The sequence below is a fragment of the Saccostrea echinata genome, unplaced genomic scaffold (genome assembly GCF_033153115.1).
Source record: "Saccostrea echinata isolate AGI-Se365-2 ecotype Australia unplaced genomic scaffold, CSIRO_AGI_Sech_v1 ptg000059l, whole genome shotgun sequence".
Lineage (NCBI taxonomy): Eukaryota > Metazoa > Mollusca > Bivalvia > Ostreida > Ostreidae > Saccostrea > Saccostrea echinata.
In genome coordinates this window covers 793,353-815,702 of record NW_026889808.1, presented here as the reverse complement: position 1 = coordinate 815,702, position 22,350 = coordinate 793,353, and the positions used below count along the sequence as shown (strand labels likewise).

At 34.7% G+C, this 22,350-nt stretch overlaps 1 protein-coding gene across 1 annotated transcript; it reads right to left on the bottom strand.

Moving 5' to 3' along the window:
* Positions 1 to 11,834: 11,834 nt before the first annotated feature.
* Positions 11,835 to 18,840, bottom strand: LOC133174726 (mannose-P-dolichol utilization defect 1 protein-like). Its single transcript, XM_061309807.1, has 5 exons — positions 18,723 to 18,840; positions 16,114 to 16,179; positions 15,445 to 15,577; positions 14,471 to 14,675; positions 11,835 to 12,584 (listed from the first exon to the last, which is right to left on the bottom strand). The coding sequence occupies exons 1-5, from the start codon at positions 18,823 to 18,825 to the stop codon at positions 12,363 to 12,365; spliced, it is 729 nt and encodes a 242-aa protein (XP_061165791.1). The 5' UTR covers positions 18,826 to 18,840; the 3' UTR covers positions 11,835 to 12,362.
* Between the last annotated feature and the right edge of the window lie 3,510 nt (positions 18,841 to 22,350).

Genomic DNA, 22,350 nt, shown 5'->3' with positions numbered 1-22,350 from the left:
CAAGCAGTCATCTCTCTTTTGCATATGAATCCTTTGTCTTTCGAGTCGCTCTGTGTCTTTTAAAAAACTGTAAAACTTAAAAAGCATGTCAGTGTAGTTAAAAGCAGATTATTTTCATTTTCATTTACTTTACCTTTTAGTAACAAATGAAGAAGGGAATCAATGCTCATAAATGTAAACATAATAACTTGAAGAAAGCCATGGTTTGTGTTTTTCTCATTAGATACCTAATAAGTATAATAATTTCTGAATCCTCGTGATAACCCTGCTGGAAACTTTCCGGTTGGAGATGTCCTGTTTTGTGAAAACGCATTTTCTGCAGTACTGAACGTGAATATCTCATACAGCACGAGTGATGTTTTCTCAGTGTTTTTTAAATTTCAGGTATTTTTTGCGAAAGAGAATATGCAGTTCTCGATCTGTGGAATTTGGTGTCCAATTATTTTCCCCCTAGATGCAAAATATTTGCTCTGAGTCCTAGGTACATGTAGGATTCTTAAAATCTAATATCTCTAATATTCTCTAATATATCAGAAAACAATACTATCTTTGGTGGCGTGCTCAATCTAGCTCAGATCCATTAGTTTTATCCCTAGCAATGACTGTAAACCTTTTATATTTCGGTGTTCAACAAATAATTATACCCGAAAAGTTCGAATTAGCCTGGTGAGATCCAGGAGACAACATTGATGAATCAGGTATATTATTAACGGAAGCATTGCGAACAAAAAAGTTACGCTATGTTTAAGATTTCATTACATTAAAAAATCCATGGAAATGTATCTTGCCTTGTCATCGCTAGAACGCCTTCAGAGATCTTAAATCAGTAATTCGCTATGACATATATTTTGCAGCTATGTAATCAACTTTTTTTCTGGACAAACATGCTTGTATGGGAAAATATATTTTCTGGTGTCATACTAAATTCACATGTTCAATGACATAGATGTACCAGCATGACTTATAAACCGACAAATCAGTCAAGCGAGTTGAATTCCATTTTGCTTACTATGAATACTATAGGTAGTTTACTTATAATATACTTATAATAAATATGATCTACCATATCTTGGAAAAATCAATGATACCTTATATACATAAAAAACAGTATGTCCTTTTTCATCTACTATAGTTTCATTTTCACATTTACAAACAATTGTTTAATAATTCAGAATTCTAGTTTCTTGAATTTAAATCTCAATAGCATGTGCTAGAGGACACGGTGGATATGTACAACAAAATTAATCTACAAAACTGAATTTACAATGAAGTATAAACTTGAGGATCGTATAAATAAATACATCTACTTAAGCTTCTAAATAAGAAGTGATTCATCCAAAATGCCTAATATAAGTATATAAATACAGTTTCCCATTTAAGGAAAAAAGGGACTGGCTTTCTTACACCCTTCCATTTTACAAATGTATCCGTTGAAAACTAGATAAAATATCTCAAAAAGAGTCGAAAAGGTTATAATGTTGGTAACATGTAATGTTTAATAGCATACATAAATAGAAAAAATCTTTGTCGATCACAATAAATTTGGAAAGGAGGGATGACCACAATGCCTGGGACTTTGTCAAGAATATCGATACCCGAGATAACTCTTACAGGGTATTTCATTCACATGATCTCAAAAACTCTCGAGTCAAGCCCAGGAAGTAGATTGTCGGTATCCATGTATTCTAGTTTGGGAGGTCATCTTAGATTTACAGGTGAGACCCTATAACAACTTAAGGTATGGCACTCGTGAAAATAGTTATATCAAGGATTTTTTGAGAAGTATATTTTACATAAGTACTCATATAGAATGATTCAAAATCGCAAAGAAAATTAGGGGGTCAGTGTGCATCTTACTGAGCAAAGGTACAATTATAATTTAATTTGACCTTTTTGCACTTTAATTGTAACACTTATGTTAATCACTTTAATCTTAATCATATTTTACCAGATGTAATAATGGCAATAGATGTAATCTAAACATATATTATCTAAATATTTTCTTGTATCAAACTTTTTATGACTTTTGTGCTGATTGGTTTGAGATACCGTGTAGTTTAAAATAATGAAAGAAAAAAAATTGGGTCAGTGATGTGAATTTTGAGATATTGGTCAAAACATGCGAGTTTCGGATAAAAATAATATGAATTTTATCTTGACTTCTTTAATATATTTTCATTTCTTGGCAAAGTCTGTTGAGTGAATGTGTAAATTTGTTCTAAAAATATACATTGAAAGCTATATTTAATATTCCTAGCATATAATAACGGAAAGTATTCTCTGAATAAAAATATGTGGGGCGAAAGTTCTAAGATATTTATTGTAACAAATGTGTAAATTTGAAGAATTTTCTAATTATCTTTCCACCATAAAAAAAATAGTATCCCATAAATCTTGTTTCTTTATGACGTTGTGAGCAGTTTTTAAATCAAATATTGTATAATTTGCTTTGTTTAATTCAAATATGTTATAAAAATTGAATTTTAATGAATAAATTCCAAGTTAGAGATTTTGACCAAACTTTTCTTAAAAGCTGACGAGTGACATACCTTAAAGTTTTATCTATATTGCTGTGGACGTACCTGAAGTTCCTGGTGTATAATTTCAATAATTCGCGACATGCCTATAATTTGCCTTGAAAAGCCGTGGGTCAGAAAGAAGTCTCAAGAACTTAGCTCTATTCTTAATATTCACTAAAATTTTAAGTTTAATTGAGGATAATTTGGGGTTTTAAGGACATATATCTTTAAGTTTTTAAAATAAGCTAGTTCATGTGGATGTTACCTTTCTTCCTCAATGACTTTAACACAATTAGACATAAGGGATAGTCTGTCTGCATGAAATAATTAATCCCAAAAACTTCAAAAAGTTGTCCTTTTTGCAAAACAAAATTACAAACATATCTATGAATCAACATAGATCAGTACAGAGTGTTCTATAACATATGATACCAGTCGAATTGACCAAAAAGAAGGGTATATTGTCCACACATCTTTAACAGAGTCAGTGGTTATTTACCATGTGTAATGTAACAATTAATGCAACCAATAAAAAATGAATTTTATTCTAGTTTGTATAAAAATTTAAATGTTTTTTTTTTCCCATTTTTGATGAAATATAAACCACTTTAATCTAAAAATTGATTTTGAAAAATTCCACTTTCAATTTTGAACTTACTTGTGCTTGCAGTACATGTATTTTACGTTACAAATCACTGGAATAAAATCTTTCTTAAGATATAATAATAGTGCGCCATAAAATCTTTTACAGCATCACCTTTATCATGTGACAGAGAAACCTGTCATGGAACCCCTGGACAGAGCTCAGACACTCCTCATCTGTGACCTGTGTCAAAGAGTTATTGTGAACTTTGTAAGATTAACCTATGTAGGGTCTGTGTAGGAGAGCATCTCTCAGATTCATCCCAAAGACACAATATTGTACCATACAAACACAGAACAACTTCTGTTCCTAACTACCCAAAATGTCCAAACCACAGTCGAATATATTGTGAACTTTACTGTGAGAAATGTGACATTCCTGTCTGTTCTACTTGCATCTCCTCTGGTAAACGCAAAGGACATGATTTATTAGAAGTTCTGCAAAAACTTAGTTTGAAAAGAAAAGATTTAGAAAAAGACCTGAAAAAATTTGTGAATGGTATTTATCCTGCATATGAAGAAATTGCATCAGATATAAAGTCTGAAAAACATAACTTGGAAATACACTACAAGAAACTGAGAACAGCTGTCACCAAACAAGGTGAAGACTGGCACAGAGAAATTAAAATCATTGTCCACAAACAAAAACCTGAAATCGATGAGATGAAAGCTAAACATCTGGCAGTCATAAATAAACAGGAAAATGAAATCAAGCGGAAAATTTCAGAACTAAGACGGAGTATTCTTAATATGATAAAAATACTGCATTCAAATGATGTCTCCCTAACTTCTACAAACAAATCCAAGAATGCTGAATTCAGAAGTTTATCTCCTAAACTCAATTTTTTCATTACCAAGTTTCTCTCCTCATAAGACCACTCAAAAACAGCTCCATCAAATGTTTGGTTCTCTGTCAGATTTATCCTTTACAATAGAGGAACATGATTATACAATGGAAACACCAGAAATTGTATCCTGTTCTCCCTCAGTCATAGAACTGCGTGATGAACCAGAGATCATTATTACCAAAGACACTGGGTATAATCTATACAATGTTACCTGTGTCAGTGATAAAGAAATATGGACATGCGGAGTTACCAAAATCATCAAACTCTACAACCTCCAAGGCAAACTGCTGAAGTCAATACAAACCAAATCAGGGAACTTTCCAAAGGACATAGCTGCGACAAGGAGTGAAGATCTAGTTTATACTGACTCTGATACAAGAACTGTAAACAAAGTGAAGGATGAACAGATACAGGAAGTGATAACACTACGAGGGTGGAAACCTCTCTATGTCTGTAGTACCTCCTCTGGTGACTTCCTGGTTACCATGAACAGTGATGATAGAGAACAATCAAAAGTCCGTTGCTCTGGATCCACAGAGACACAAACCATTCAATTTGATAGTAAAGGTAAACCTCTTATTCTTCTGGTGAAGATAAACACATAAGTGAGAAAAGGAACCTGGATATCTGTGTGGCTGATTTTGGAGCCAATGCAGTAGTGGTTGTTAATCAGGTACTAAAACTGCGATTTAGATACGGTGGTCATCCGTCTAATACCAATCGATCATTCTATCCAGTCGGCATTACAACAGACAGCCAGAGTCAGATCCTATCAGCTGACTGCAACAACTACTGTATCCACATCCTAGATCAGGACGAACAGCTCCTCAGTTACATTGATAACTGTGATTTTAACCATCCAGTGGGTTTATGTGTGGACACCAGAGACAACCTCTATGTGGCTGAGTTTTTAAGTCGTAAATTGAAGAAAATCAGATACATGAAGGAAATCCATGCAGTCAATTAGTATTACCATATTTGAAACAACTACAATATAATAGGCAGAATTTATATTATACCAGTAATTCTCTTTGTAAAATGATATAAACAATTCATGTATAAATTAACTTGAATTTTTCATGTGAAACAAATTGTAAAAAACAATTAACTCTGTAGATACCAAGGGACGAGGGACTCAAGAGTGGTTAACAACACTAGATGTAACAGGAAGGGAGAGTATGTGACGAAGCAGACCGGAATTCAAACCTGGGCCTTCTGAACGTAGGTCATGTCTCTTCCAACTGAGCTAACTTTCCTCCAGCGATCTACCCTGCCTGACTGCCACATATGCTATAGTTTTCTCATGAAACTGTTCAAAGCTTAGTTGTTTTTGAAGAAGAAAGTTTCAAATGAAAGTAATTTTTTTTTTTACTTTTTTTCACTGTGTCCATATTTTATTGGAAATAATCAAATTTCAAAATAGGTTGTTTGCAATTATACCGACTTGAACATATCTGTATTTTAATCTAAATGTGACACATTGTGATGTACAAAAACAACTCATTGATTATATCATTATAGTATTACTTTTATCTACTATTTTACAATACGACTTTTTTTTTAAATTATGTAGTCTTTATACTTGGAACCAATATGGAAATTAAGGGAGCCGAAGGGGGTTTTATTGTGTGAAAACTAATAAAGAAAACTCTTTAATTTTATACCATGTGTACCTTACATTGACTTCAGTATACATGCCAAGTTTAGTGAAAATATACCGTCTGGTTATTTTTCGGGGACCATCTCAAAACACAGGTACATTTACTACAGGATTATGTTGGAAAATACTATTTTTTCGCACTTCGGAGCAAATTATACAAATGCTACGATAGAACTTTTGCTCAAATTATATCATTTGATTAGCAATACTATATTGTACATTTTATGCAAAAAACACAAAATTCTACCGTCTGGTTTCCAGAGGGGGGATCTCTAAATGTCAAAATTCATGATATTTTCCTGTTTTTATGGAGTACAGCAAAACATGATAGATACCACAGATTTATATTAAAAAAATTATAAAAATGATTGCCAGATTCTCAATTTCCTATGTGTAAAATTTCAAAAGCATCTATTTTTTTACTTTTTATTTTATGACATAATTAATGATTCCCCCTTAAAGAACTTCGGTTATTCAAAATGTAAAAAACACACTATTACGACGTCTATCTATCCATCATTTAAAAAATCGTTTTAAAAAAAATCACTTATTTAAAAACGTAATTAGATTTTTTAACCTGAGATTTCCTAATTTTGTTAATTTTAATAAATTATGTAAAAATAGTTGCTTTAAAATAGTAAGTACACTTTATTTTACTAAGCTGCGCGAAGTATTGCGCAATGAAAACCCCAGTCGGCCCCCTTAAATGCAACATATGTGATACTAAATAAACCTTTAAGCTATACATGTACATGCTATTACAGTTATATAGGTTTATCAATGGAATATCAATAACAATAGAATTATGTTTGATCAAAGTATAGTTTTACAAAATGAATTCATCAATAGACTTGCATGTTAAAAAAATGAAAACGGACTATACAGTATAAATTTAACCTGTATTAATATCTACGATTTTGTTTAAAAATTACACTTTCTAAAAGCATACTCTCTTCAAAAGGTTGTCATTCATTGTTTAAAATTAAGGTTGAAATATCATTACCTACCAAATGTGCCCTCTTGATAAATTGATGATACATGTAAGAAATAAATCATTTTCAGCCGAAAATCACCTTTTACACTATGGTAAAATGTGAAGATAACTAACAGTCGATCTCTAAAAAAACTAAAAACAAAAGCAAATCTGTGAAAAGGGCAGAAGAGGGCATAAAACACGGACTCCTGGAAATTCCATAGGTGGGATCAGATGCCTAGGATCTAGTAAGCATCCCCCGTTGACCGCCCTCCGTGAGCCCTATCAATTGATCAAGGATACATTGCATAGTCAAAACTAGTATAAAAACAAGGCCTTACATTTAGTACGAAACAAGTCAGCCAAAATACGACATAATGATATGTTTTATTTGCTAACAAGGTCATTATAGCGACCATAGAATTTGTGAAATGCTGATTTTAAAGGAGGTTGTTAAAATTTCTGTAACATCAGGTTATCTGTCCATAGCTTGCCTCAGTTTTAAAAATTAATTGTACTCAGAGCAAGCTCTAGAGTAGCAAATAAGTTGGGAGACATAAACACCAAAAGCAGTGATAGTGGAATATTACTATATAAATAAGGAAAGTTGACGATGGAAAAGCTGAAATCATCTCGTTTGTAATACAATTTGGTTGTTAGTTGGCCCTCATCGTCTATAGTAAGGAAAACATCCAAATATAAAGGAAATGTTGAAGACTCTGTGGTGTCTTTTATTTCAAGTTCACTGGGATATATCGAGTCGACATATGAATGAAAATAACCATTGTTAATTCATAAAACATCGTCGATACCAGTATATCTGAATGTCGAACTGAAGGTCACATCAAGTGATTTCCTCTTCTCATATAGAAGGTTTTAAATAAATTCTGCTTTATAAGAATATAAAAAACAGGACAGCTAATAAAGGAGCATAATTATTACCAATAGAAATTTCAACAGCTTGTTGGAAGACCTAGTCTCCGAAGACTGCATATACGTTGTCAATGAGGAACTCCTGCATCCTTTTAATATCAACTTCATAGTACTTGTGTGTACAATCAGAGTGGTTTTTAACGAAGTAATTTTGCTGTTGACCAATCACAAGATGTGCAAGTTTCTGAGTTCCGTTTTTATTGAAGAAGCAGATGTCTATGATACCAAAAAGTCTAGATTTTAATTTATCTTGAGGCATTGTTGTATAAAGTGCAGAAAGTCGTAAGTTTTGATGTTATAGACTTTTGAAAAATATGATGGTTTTAAATTTTCTTAAAGTTCTTTAGAGTTTTTGAGGATCAACATCTGATTTTCAAGAATATGCTGTAGCACAGTACGTCTGAAGTTTCCCCTTTGCAGCAGTTAATAATTTTGTAAGGAGTCTGTTTGACGATCAGAACTTCTCAAAAAATATTGCGGATAGAAATGCTAGTTTTCTTAATGTCATATCTGTTACGTGTAACCTTCTAACCCTAACCCTAACCCTGACGTCTAACCCTAACCCGGTTACGTGTAACCTTCGATAAGTTTATTCCTGAAATCAAACAAAACATTTTCTAAATAATATGTATTTAGAACAGTTTTTACAATAACCCTGCTTTTGTCTTGTTGACATGCATTAAACTTTAAACTTTAAAACTTTAAAAGTATCAAGAATATCAATACCCTAAATAAATCACATGATCTGAAAGTAAGGATTTTCAAAATCCCTGAACACTTACTTGAGAAGGCCATCTTGAATTTACAGGTAAGTCTTCTAACAATTGGAACTCAATAGTGCCTAGCTATCGACCACCTGGGACAAAATAGGTCCAAGATAGTTCAGACAATTATGGGAAAGAACTCATCATGGGTATCCAGGCACTTGGAAACATGAATGAGAATAGAGAGCTGTTCACAGATTTTTGAGCATTCAATGACCTTGTGATAGGAGGAAGTGTCTACCAGCACAAAAACATCCACAAAGAGACTTGGATCTCCCCTGATGGAAAAACCAAGAACCAGATAGACTTCATTACTATCTCAAGGAAGTGGAGACGCAGCCTCCTTGATACAAGATCAAGAAGAGGGGCTGATGTAGCTTCAGACCACCACCTAGTACAAGACACTATTAAAGTCAAGTTGAAAGCCTTCAAGGACAACTGTGACCACACATCAAGTTTAACACCCAGAGACTTCAGGAAAAAAGGCACAAGAGACACCTTTAGCATCACACTGAAAAACAGATTTGAGGTCCTTAACAACGTCTGTCAAGTAACACCACTAGAAGAACACTGGAACTCCATCAAAGACAACTGGAAAGACACATGCGAAGAGATCCTAGGGAAAAGAGAAAAGCAAGACAAGGAATGGCTTTCAGGAGACACATGGAAACTGGTTGAAGAAAGAAAACTTCTCAAACAGCAGATTATGAGCTGTGAGGAGGAACAAAAGAAACAAGAATTAAAAGACAGACACACTATCCTAAACAATGAAGTAAAGAAAAGTGCAAGGAGAGATTAAAGACACTTCTATAATAAGCTAGCTACAGAAGCTGAGGAAGCGGAAGAGAAAAGAGACTTCAGTACCATGTACAAAATCACAAGAACCCTGGCTGGGAAGAGACCACCACAGACCAAGCCAGTAAAAGACAAGGAAGGCAACGCTATAACAAAGGATGAAGACCAGAGAAAACGCTGGGAAGAACACTTCAGAGAACTCCTAAATCGCCCAACACCAGAAACAACACCAAACATACCACCAGCAGACTCTGAACTAGCAGTGATCACCGCCCCTCCCACAAGGGCTGAGACCATCAAGGCTCTGAAGAAACTAAAGAGTGGGAAAGCAGCTGGGCCTGATGGAATTCCTCCAGAAGCCCTTAAGGCAGACATAAAGACTTCAGCAGATATGTTACTACCTCTCCTGCAGAAGATCTGGTCAGAGGGGAAGGTACCAGCTGATTGGAAAAAAGGACATTTAGTGAAGCTACCCAAGAAAGGAGACCTGGGACAATGCAAGAACTGGCGTGGCATCATGCTCCTCTCTCTCCCAAGCAAGATCCTGACAAGAATAATACTGGAAAGACTCAAAGATACTATAGCAGAACGACTTCGTCCAGAACAGGCAGGCTTTAGAAAGGACAAGTCCTGTACAGACCAGATCGCCACTCTAAGTATAATAATCGAACAGTCACTAGAGTGGCAGTCAACACTGTATCTGAACTTCATCGACTTTGAAAAGGCCTTAGATAGTGTTGATAGAAAAGTCATCTGGAAACTACTCCAGCATTATGGAACGCCTCCTACCTTTATCAACCTCATACAACAATTGTATGACGAGGCTACATGCCAAGTCATCCACAATGGAAAGCTCACAGAAGCGTTTGAGGTACAGACAGGGGTTAGACAAGGCTGTCTACTGTCACCAATGATTTTTCTAGTGGTAGTGGACTGGATCATGCGGGAAACAACTAGAGATAGCAAGACAGGAGTCCAGTGGACTTTAACTCAGTGTTTGGAAGACCTCGACTTTGCAGACGATCTATGCCTTATGTCCCAGAAATATGAGCATATGCAACTCAAGACAAATAGGCTTGCAAAGGAAGCAGCAAAGACAGGTCTACAGGTGAACATCGACAAGAAAGAGGCAATGCGGCTCCACAACAAACAGCAAACACCAATTACGCTTGGAGAGCACAACCTGAAAGATGTAGTTTTCTTTACATACTTAGGCAGCATTGTCACAATCACTGGTGGAACAGATGAAGACATAAAAGCAAGAATTAATCAAGCGAGACACGTCTTCAGCACCCTCAAGCCTGTGTGGAAATCAACAGCACTGTCCACACCCATAAAACTTCGCATCTATAACACCAATGTCAAGTCTGTGCTCCTCTACGGGTCTGAAACATGGAGAGTCACCAACACCACCTCCAACAAACTACAAACCTTCGCAAACAGATGTCTGCGCCACACACTAAACATCAGATGGCCAGAAAATATAAACAACAAGAACCTGTGGGAAACAACAAACCAAGACCCAATCACTAAACAAATAGCCCGTAGAAAGTGGCGGTGGATTGGACATACCCTCCGAAAACCATCGGGAGACATTACGCGCCACTCACTCATGTGGACCCCCCGAGGCAAACGGTGAGTTGGGCGTCCCAGGACAACTTGGCGAAGGTCATGTGAAGAGGAAATCAGACAGTGTGGACATAGCTGGAAACAATTGAAAAAGGCTGCTCAAAACAGAGTGCGATGGAGGACTGTTGCCGAAGCCCTATGTTCCACCAGGAATCAAAAGGAACCATGATGATGATTGCCCCACCCTTCAGGGACCATGAAATGCACAAATTTTGTCCCCCTTCACCAATAGATGCTATGTGCCAAAATTGGTTGAAATTGATTGAGCTGTTTCAGAGAAGAAGCTGAAAATGTTCACGTTAACGCACGACGCACGCCGACGGACGAAAACGGAAAGCAATAGGTCAAAAATAAATGAGGTCAGCACTATAAATCAGGGTCAGTCGGGAAAGCGAAAACAAACATTTTTTCTAAACATATATGATCAAACAATTTCAGTTGAAGTAATATTTTAAAGAAATTAAGTCTGTAGTTTCCTAAAAAGTTTATACCACAACAATATATACTAGACTAAGTACACTGTATGTCTTTTTCAGTCAGAGAATTAATTAAAACAAATTATTTTGAAAAATTACACACATTACGATGAAAAACAGTGTGGGGATGACTCTTGCAATGTCAGAATTGAGACATTTAACATGAAGTTAAGATTAATGCATGAGATACGACGGAAAAACGTTTATCTTAAAAACAACTTGTTTAAGTTCAAAAATTTAAAAATGTCTTCAAACCAATGCCAATCCAGATTCTTTAGCCCCTAACAGGACTTTTATTTGCAAGTCAGAGTGTGGTCAACATCACCAAAGTAAGGGATATTACAAGATGGAGCAGACCTGGATTTAAATCTGGGCGCAATGAACTTAAAGTACCTGCTCTACCGAGGTATTTCACCACTGGCAATCAACCCTGCCTGCTTGTTACATTTGGTACAGTTCTCACAAGAAACTGTTTTCAGTTGTTAGAAGAAAGCTGCAGATGACAGCAATTTATTGTTTTTCTGTCATAGTGTCCATATTTTACATGTAGCCAAATGTCAAAATTATACCCATCATTAATGGTGAAACTTAAAAATTTCTCTCTCTCTTTTTAATTTATATGTGTCATATTGTGGTGTACAAAAACTCTCAATGATATTGTATCAGAATTTGTAATGTTATATTTGTCTACTACATTACTATACAATTGTTTTCAACAATTCAGTATTTACCATACATGGAATCAACATGAATCTTGTTCAAGAAATTGCATATAGATATCAAATAAATCATTTGTAACATGTGTGATACAAGAATAAACCTTTGAGCTATAAAAGTTTTACAGTCTATTTACAGATTATCATCAACAACAGAACATTGTCTGGTTTAAGCAAGGTTTTAAAACATCAATTATGATTTACATTTTTTTTGACATGCCACAGTTATCTGACTGTGATGAAACATATGAATTTTAAAATAAAATCTAAAAACAAAATTTACTTTCTAAAAAAACACAGAATGGACCCACTAACTCAAAAACTAAACAAAATAGTTCTCCTGTGAAAATTCCCTGGACTAATTTTCTTTCATATGGCTTTATTTTACAAATGGAATGATTTGTATTTTAGTCCTTCTTAGGTTTGGCATTCCAGTAATATAAAATCTGAGCAAATATAAGGCCATTGAAGACTGTTGATACAATAAAGGTGACGATAATGAGCGTGTCCCCAGTCTCCTGGATGGACGTAAAGACTCGGGCCAGCGACCCCGCAAACAACAGGAAGACCGTCACCACAGACAGCTGACCCGTCCCGCCATTCCGGAAATTAGTCACAGCCTGCAGCATCTGTAAGGAGAATGTCATTAAATCAATACATAACACAACTGTTTGACTTAAGGATCACTGACCTGTTGATAAGGGAGATAACTCTATCTGGGATAAATGATTATTATTCCTTAAATGAAATTGTCCAGTTAAAATATCATATCTGTCAACATATTTGCAAAATACTTTTGTCAAAATTTCTTAATTACCAATTAGATTTCTTTTGAAATACCATAAGTATTGAAGGAAAATTATTTATGAGTGAACGGAGGGACAATTAATCCTAAACAAAGGTAATAAGAGATTACAGAGCTCACCTCAACGAATGTTGTCTTTAAGTAAGGCAAAGTCCCACACTAAACTAATAACCTTGGAGTGTGCATCCCTAGATGCAACACTTATGCAATTTTGGTCTGATAGGGCTTGCAGTTACTTGGGAATAGACTTATCTGAAAACTGAAAACTTAGAACTAGTCACTCATCCAGAAAATGTAAGTCAAATCCAGCATCCAAAGCAAGTTTGAGATTGTTCATCCCTTGATGCAAAATCCTAGCAAGTCTGGTTCAGATAGGGCTTATAGTTACTTGGAAATGAGATCTGCTCCAAAAACTTTAACCTGGTTACTCATCCAGAAAATGTAGGTCAGATCATCCAAAGCAAGTCCAGTAGTGTAAATCCTTAGATGTATCATCCATGCAAGTTTGGTCAATATAGGGTTTATACATACTTGGAAATGACATCTGCTCCAAAAACTTTAACCTGGTCACTCATCCGGAAAATGTAGGTCAGATCCAGGATCTGAAGCAAGTCCAGTAGTGTGCATCCCTAGATGTATCATCCATGCAAGTTTAGTCAATATAGGGCTTATAGTTACTTGGAAATGAGATCTGCTCCAAAAACTTTAACCTGGTCACTCATCCTGAAAATGTAGGTCAGATCCAGCATCCAAAGCAAGTCCAGTAGTGTGCATCCTTAGATGTATCATCCATGCAAGTTTGGTCAATATAGGGCTTATAGTTACTTGGAAATGAGATCTGCTCCAAAAACTTTAACCAGGTCACTCATCCGGAAAATTTAGGTCAGATCCAGGATCCGAAGCAAGTCCAATAGTGTGCATCCTTAGATGTACATGTATCATCCATGCAAGTTTGGTCAATATAGGGCTTATAGTTACTTGGAAATGAGATCTACTCCAAAAACTTTAACCTAGTCACTCATCCAGAAAATGTAGGTCATATCCAGCATCTGAAGCAAGTCCAGTAGTGTGAAACCTTAGATGTATCATCCATGCAAGTTTGTTCAATATAGGGTTTATACATACTTGGAAATGACATCTGCTCCAAAAACTTTAACCTGGTCACTCATCCAGAAAATAAAGGTCAGATTCAGCATCCAAAGCAAGTTCAGTAGTGTGCATCCTTAGATGTATCATCCATGCAAGTTTGGTCAATATAGGGCTTATAGTTACTTGGAAATGAGACCTGCTCCAAAAACTTTAACCTGCTCCAAAAACATTAACCTGGTCATTCTTTAGCTGAAATTGCAGCATCTGAAACCTTGACTGGTACAATGAAGCACACTAGAAGCATCCTCCATGCATCTCTGACTAATATAGGCCATAGAAGTACTTGAAAAGAAAACTGCTCCAAAAACCTTAACCTGGGATGCCTAAGCTGACACCGACGCCAAGGGTATTACATAAGCTACCCCAACTTCGTTGAGGTGAGCTAAAAATGAAGATGTACCTCAGAAATCACTCTGTTACAAAAAAAGAAATGGTCAAATTACCAAAAAAAAAATGAAAAAAAAAAAAATTGATTTTATCTTTTTAGAGTCATTATAAAGCTAAAAGAAAGGGACTCTATTTTAATGTACTTACAAACTTTAAATGTACTTACAAACTTACCTTGCTTAGTATAACTATTGGTATATTTATACTCTGTAAAGCCCCTAATATTGGCAGTGGACACAGCCCTGACAGCAGATAAGCCATGATTCCTATATAGGAGGCTCCAAACAGGAAAGCCCCCGCAGCATTACTACCCAGGAAGAGGATCAGAAAGGCAATAGTACTGGTCTGTATTGTCAGGAACAGACCCTCACCATAAGCACTGAAAAATTGAGATAGAGACATTAACAAGCAAAGGCTTTCTCCATGCATAGGCCACGAAGCTAACCTCAGCTTTTTAACACAAATACAAAATTTTATATCAACAGCAGGCAGAGACAAAAAGAAGTTTCTTATTAATGTTACTTTAGATTTCTTATTTTATGCAAACACTTAATTTCTGGAATGGAACTTGTCAAATGGTGAGAACATTTTAATATGTGTTTATAAGTTATCTAAAAATAAAAGCCAATACTTTTCACAAAATGATGCAATAATAAATCATCCTGATAATTAGGAACTTACAGTAATGATTTTATGACATACGCACAGCCTATATTTCTCACCTAAACAAATGCTAAATTGAAAGCTCTTAAATAAATAATAATTGTTGAGCTTGAGACAGGCTCGTAATTCATTCACACATTAGCTTATATCAAATGTCTGGAGAGTTTGAGACAGACTCACAGTCTATTCACACTTAAATGAGAATCTTAAATAGCTAGAGTTTGAGACAGACTCAAAGTCTTTTCAAACTTGAATGGGAAGCTTAAATGGAATAGCTAGCGAGTTTGAGACAGACTCACAGTCTTTTCACACCTGAATGGGAAGCTTAAATGGCTGGTGAGTTTAAGACAGACTCACAGTCTATTCACACCTAAATGAGAATCTTAAATGGCTAGTGAGTTTGAGAAGACTCACAGTCTATTCACACTTAAATAAGAATCTTTAATGGCTGGTTAGTTTGAGACAGACTCACAGTCTATTCACACCTGAATGGGAAGCTCATGGCAAATGCATATGTTGTTGTGGCTGATATGGCAAAGAGTTCACACAGGACTGCGGCCAGACTGATTCCCTCCCCGCTCCCCGCCTTCAGAATCTTCACAATCTGGGGAAGTTTCACTGAAAGTAATTAAGAAATATATTTAAAAACACTGCATACCAAGGACAAATTTTCAAAAACTTTGTAGACATAAAAATTTACGTATACCATTTTTTGTTTTTTTTTTAATTATAAAAAAAAATAATTTTGTTTATTATAATCATGCAGGTATGTTGAATACAAAAACAATTTAATACATTTGTAGATGTTCCCTGATATTCATGATAATTGCCCATTAACTGTTATAATAGCAAGGTGCAACATCCGGCCTATTGCTGGTAGGTAGACTAGCCTTAAACAATTTTTACAAAATGGTTCATGCATATCGCTCAGCATGTGGATATGATGCAATCAACTGTTTGGAGCTAAAAACAATACATACACCTCCTGAATTTTGCTGCGTCCATTGGGATGCACATTGATTGAAATTATGTGTCCCTAGACAAATTAGTATGTGATTTCCAAGGACACATAAAATTTATCTCTGGACTGGATGGTTATATACATACCCATAACAGCTCCTAAGATAATACTGTATCCCAAGGCTTATACATACCCATAACAGCTCCTAAGATAATACTGTATCCCAAGGCTTTGCTAAGTACTATGTTGAAACACTGAGCTGAAAAAAGAAAGAAAACTATTATTACATATTAAAATGCACTCTTATGCATAAACATGTGCTTTAAATATTGACAAGATATTCTTTTACATCATCCAATATTAGGAAAAAGTACATGTATCCTAAGTCCCATCTTTGAGATTCGATACCTTTGACCTAATTTTTGAAGCCTTTGACAGGTCCAGCACAATCTCTTGATTTAGCTATATAGCTTGAAAAAGCTTTGTAACTTTATTAAGCTATTCAAAATAGCTTGATAAAGCTATTTATGAGCAGTTTTTCAGAAAAATGTTTTTAAGAAATAGACAAAAAGTCACAAGTATTTGACTATTCATATACAGGAAACTCTCGATACCTCAAAGTCTGCGGGACCGAGGAAAAACTTCGAGAGATCAAGAGTTTGAGTTTTCAAGAGTACGGAATTTTCCGGGTTTGTTGACAGGTTTTAAAATTAGTCTTACCAGATGTAATGATTTTCATGCAGTGCTAACCTTTTACATGTGGTTTTTATAAAACAATGATATTTTTTCGTAATTTAGATGAATATTTCATTAAACTGAGTAAAGCAACAATGTATATTGTCATTTCATGTATATTTATTTAATCTTTATAATACGGACATCATACTACGCATTCATTACATGAAAATGATATTTTACAGCATTGTACATAGCATTGACTATTCCAAACATGACCATTGAATGCAGTTCTGCAAGTATTTGTCCAATAGCAGTCGTCATATTGACATTAAGGCTGTTTCTGCTTTTTTCATATTTTGTTTAACTTTGGTACCGACTCGAAATTAAAATTAAATTAGTGTTTCGTCTTTTAATCAATTACTACTTTTCACTGACACTGCGTCTCTAAATTATCGCAAGACAGTCGATGATAATTATTTTAATAGCATATAGGCAAAATATGATTAATTATAAATCAGTTATCACCTTGCAGCATGTGTCACCTGAATAAACATCCCGTTCCTCGACCTGCGTCTTCTGCCTGGGGCCATTTAAATGTCCTGGTAAAGGTGCTAATTATATAACCCTGTGTACAGTCACATAGCCGCTTCGAGGTATCGAGAGTAAATTCTAATAGAATATGCATAGCGGGACTGCATTTTGACTTCGAGGGATCAAGGGTTTCGAGAGATCAAGAGTTTGAGAAATCAAGAGTAAATTCGCTTAGTTATATAGGGGGAAAATTCGGGACTGGAGACTCACTTCAAGCGATCAAGAACTTCGAGAGATCGAAGTTCGAGCCATCAAGAGTTACCAGTATATACTATGGGCTATCAAAACAACAACCGAAATCAAAGATAGTTCTAACATTGCAGCATTTGAATACTTTTAAGCAAAAGATGAATTTCCATTGTTTGAGTGACTGTACACCACCTTGTGTGCGTTGAGGCGTGGATAAGTATGATTGCTTCTCATTGTACTGAATTATTATCAATCAATTATCTTGTTGACCATAATTGGCCTCTTTTATAATTTCAATGAAGAAGTAACTGTATCAATTGCTTTATATAGCCCCAAAAATTTTAGAACTATGAGTGCAAAGTCTCTTATTAATAAGGAGATGCAATTTATTAAGTAATTTTTACATGCAATATTTTCAGAAGAGTTCAAGGTTGAATATCATCACTGCACCAAGTTGCGACTTTTTGTGCATGCTGAGAAAATAACACATTTACGAGAAACGTGTGATAAAATAGCTAAATCAAGCTATTCTGAATAGCTTAATAAAGCTATATAGCAAAATCAAGCTACATAGCTAAATCAAGCTATATAGCTAAATCAAGAGATTGTGCCGGACCTGTTTGATCTCATTAACTGTTTGATCATGTACTAAAGGAAAGAGTACTTTTAAGAAACAAGTTAAGAGTTTTATCTTACAAAACGGCATTTTAGAACATGAAAGTGATATGTTTCAGCATTAACTTATAAAACATATTGTATTATTTTATTGATCCTATATGTTGTCATACTTAAATTAAATTTAACGTTTAAGCAATGCAGTGCTAAAATTATAGTGCCAAAAATTGTTATAGTGCTTTAATGATGAAACATTGTATTTTTATCTTATTTAGGGTAGGACCCCATTGGAAATAAGCTCTCCAGCTTTAATGGGTTATCCTGGTATCAACTAGTCACTATCTAAAATATGGTTTCCTGAATATCTTTTTATAAATCTATTTAAAATTTATGGATTCTCAAATATTGTCTTTCAAATGATTATGTATATTTATGTGTATTTGTTTTATGTATGATGACATATGATAACAAATAAATGATGATGATGATTAAGATCAGTTTAAAAAATCTATGCAATATATCTGGACTGAGGGATCTTTATTTAATATCACACAATTTTGAACTCTGACAGTGTTAATGTCCATCAGTCGATTGTTTGTATACTCATAAGAAATGGCTCGAGGAAATTCGAGTAAAGAGGACTTTGATCACAGTTGTTTTTTTTTTCTTTTGTGACTAAACCAAGAATAATTTCGTTTAAATCTGTTTAGAATAAAATAAAAGTCGTACCGTGAAAGAAATTAAATTTCACAAAATACTCATCATAGCATGGTTGTGGGAAAATGATGTGCAAATAGTTTTCCAAACCGGTGGTGGTGTTGTCACCCGCCATGTTTATTTCTGTGAACTGGTACTCAATGTTGACAAAAGGCCACCAGTTTAATGCGTTTGCTAATCCTTTCAGATTTGTTTCGTGATGTTGGATTTTCTTCTTTATAAAGGTGTTTACAGAGTGTTTCTTTTTTTTCTGGGAAAGAAAAGACAAATTCCAAGTAGATTTAACTCCTTTTGTTTCATTCAAAATCATAGCGTGTGCATCTAGCAGAATATGAATATAGAGGATATTCAATGTTTTGTAGTTGGATATGGAATTTATTTCACGAGTGGAGTGGAACAGGATTTTTTTTTTATATATGAAAACTGTTGAGTTAAATTTTTCTTGTTTTTATTGGAATATTCTTTAAAAAGCTGTTGTCCATGACGTCAGTAAGTATCTTTGAGAAATGGTTTTATCAGGGACCTATATACTAATAGTATATAGGTCTCTGATGGTTTTATAAAGTGTAGAAAATTCTCATGTTTACTTAATTTCGATAAATAAGGACCAAAATCTATAAGTATTTTATTTAATATTCAACAAGTTCGGTAAAACAGGCCTAGGGATGAGGGAAAAAACTTTAAACAAGAATAGCTAGTATAATGTACAATACATCTTTTCAACTTTCATACGTTTTGATGTTGGTAACATTTTATAATTTCAATTTCCTGAATGTTATTTTGAGTTCACTTCTTGAATTATAACTCGTTGCCGCGAGGATCGAGTTCAGATAGAGGCTTAATTTGTAGTTCTACATTAATTGGAGTCTGCAGTGTATCTTTGTGGGGATTTCTTTGAAGTTTTTTTTTTTTTTTTAATTTAGTATATATAGATTAGGATATACCGTAAATCAAATTCACTTCCATTGACTGGAATGTTAAAAGTATATAACTAAAAACTGATTTAAAAAAAATCATCATTAAAACACACCAATCAGAGGTGTCCCTTCCGTGCTTTCATCACAAAACAAACTCACAAAAGACTATACCAAATGTTTTTATATATTTATACGTTTTTCATACACAAGCAATACAAATAAAATGTATTTAAGTAATACATAACTGACAAGGGAGGTATTAATATTTGAGTGATTTTACTAAAGAGCAAAATGATTTTTCATCGGTGAACCCTAAGTACCATTCACTCTAGAATTACGGATACGCAGTCAGTATATTTTCATTTAATATCATAATATACACGGTCGTGTTTACTTAATATATCATTATCATGTTCAGATAATTTTGATTTAGAGCAGAATAAAAATTCTGTCACAATTTCCCCCAAAATTTTAATAAATATTGCCCTTTAAAGAACCTCTTGATTCCCTAGAGGGGACTTAATCAATCAGTTTTTAGTGCAAAAGTTTCATTAAGTCCCAGAATGCCCTCCATAAACCCAAATCCCACACAGAATCAATAACGTTCTTCCGATATTACAGTATCTTCTCTCTCCTTGTAAGTTGGCGGGGGAGACATCGGGGGGACGGTCTCGTCGTATCCAGGTGGGGGGCATCCGTGCTGTTTGGGAAATGTTTCTGTGTCAATGTCACCATGACGAAAGTCTCCATGAAGGTGACTGGGAGAGACAGGAGAGTTGAACGGTTCACTTCCGGTTTGATATGGATGCATATCACCCATAACCTCTAATTCGTATCCAAACTCGTCTGTAAGAAAAAAAAAGATTTCCATCGTCAACTTTGTTTCCCTTATGTATGCAGTAGTGTACTAGCTATTGCCTGCAAAGGGTGCTTATGTCTCTTAACTAATTCGATAAAGAGCAATTTCTGAGTACAATCAATTTTCAAATCAATGAAGGATTGTGACCAAACAAGTTAATATTACAAAGATTTCAACAAAATCGTTTTAAAAAGCATATCACAATTTATGTGGTCTTTAAAATGACCTTGTTTGAAAATACAAACGTACAACACATCGATGGGTCGTATTTTAACAAATATTTTCCCATGGCACCAATTTTTTTTTACACTAATTTGGCAACAGATTGCGAGTTGCAATCCCAAAGAGGGACACGGAAACTGGTCCTTCGAATGAGAGTGTTAAAAAAAAACTCATTGCTCACTGACCATAATTGCCATGCAAGTACGGAAGTTGATGACGTCCCAACAAGAAAATATTTCATATAAAAGATATATAAAATAATGTAAAGTTTAGCTCAAGTTTTACTCAAAATCAAGCATTCCATTCAGTTAAGTTAAAAAAAGACTAAAAATTAACTGAAAGTTGACTGAATTGCAGAGCTCTACCATTCAGTCAACTTTCCAAACCTTTCATTAAATATACATTGGACTGGATGGCGTGGTTTAGTTTCATCCTATGTTAGGATATGCATGCACTGACATGTGTCAAGTTCAGTTCATGTATTTATTACAGCTTAGTATATATAGACTCGCGTCTTAGCTTTCGCGCATATTTGATAATGTACCGTAAATCACTTTTTATTCGCGAGAACTTTATTTTCGCGTAATTACGCGAGACAGTGTGCTCGCGAAAATATCGCGTATATTAGTATTCCTTAAGATTATATACAGTAGTAACCACAATTCGTGAAAATTTTGTCTCGCCAATAAAAAGTACATGTCTACCTCGCGAAAAAAAGGTGTTGCAAAAATTTAGTGATCTACAGTGAATTAACATCTCTTCTATGTACATGTACTTATATTTCAGTTCCGGAGATACAGTTTCAAAAGCACAATAGATGTATATTTACACTTATGTCAGATTTTAGAAGCAATACAAATATTTTTTCAGTTTTCCTGCAAGCATCTTCATTATTTCAAGGCTTTGTCGGATAATCCTTGGCATTCTGGAGCTAGTTTCCAAACACAATAGTACAATTTCGCCACATAATCACGAGCATATATCTTTTTCTTCCCTCTTCGGCATAAAACGCACATTAAATATATTTCTGCAAACATATACCTATTTCGGGTTCTACATCGACAAGCTGTTTTGATTTCTTGTTGCTTTGCCAACATATGAACATCATCACGGATACAATGAGAAAGAAGACCAGAGCCCCCACCACACCGCCTACGATGGCGCCCGTGCTGTCAAAGAGAAGCAATACAAGGTCATACACAAGTCTGTACTTTTTACTTTGAGATATAAATCAAGTTTATATTGTAAAACACAGAGTAAAACAGAAAAGCTTAAGGGCGTTAAAACCAGATTGATTTCAATCATTACACAGACTTACTTATCCGCGGAGCAGCACTTCCGACTTCGTTCAGATCCACAACAACCGACAGAGCAATACTCGTAGTAAAACAGAGAGCTGTTGGAGGAATAGAACGTCTTACAAGTGATTGTCAGGGCCCCTGTAATAGGAGAAAATAAAAAGAATTATAAGAAAAGGAACAGTGATAATGCCAAAAAGATATTCCGATATATATATATATATATATATATATATATATATATATATATATATATATATATATATATATATATATATATATATATATATATATATATATACCTCGCTCCAGGGAAAGCACTGCATGAGCGCAGAGGCCTATTC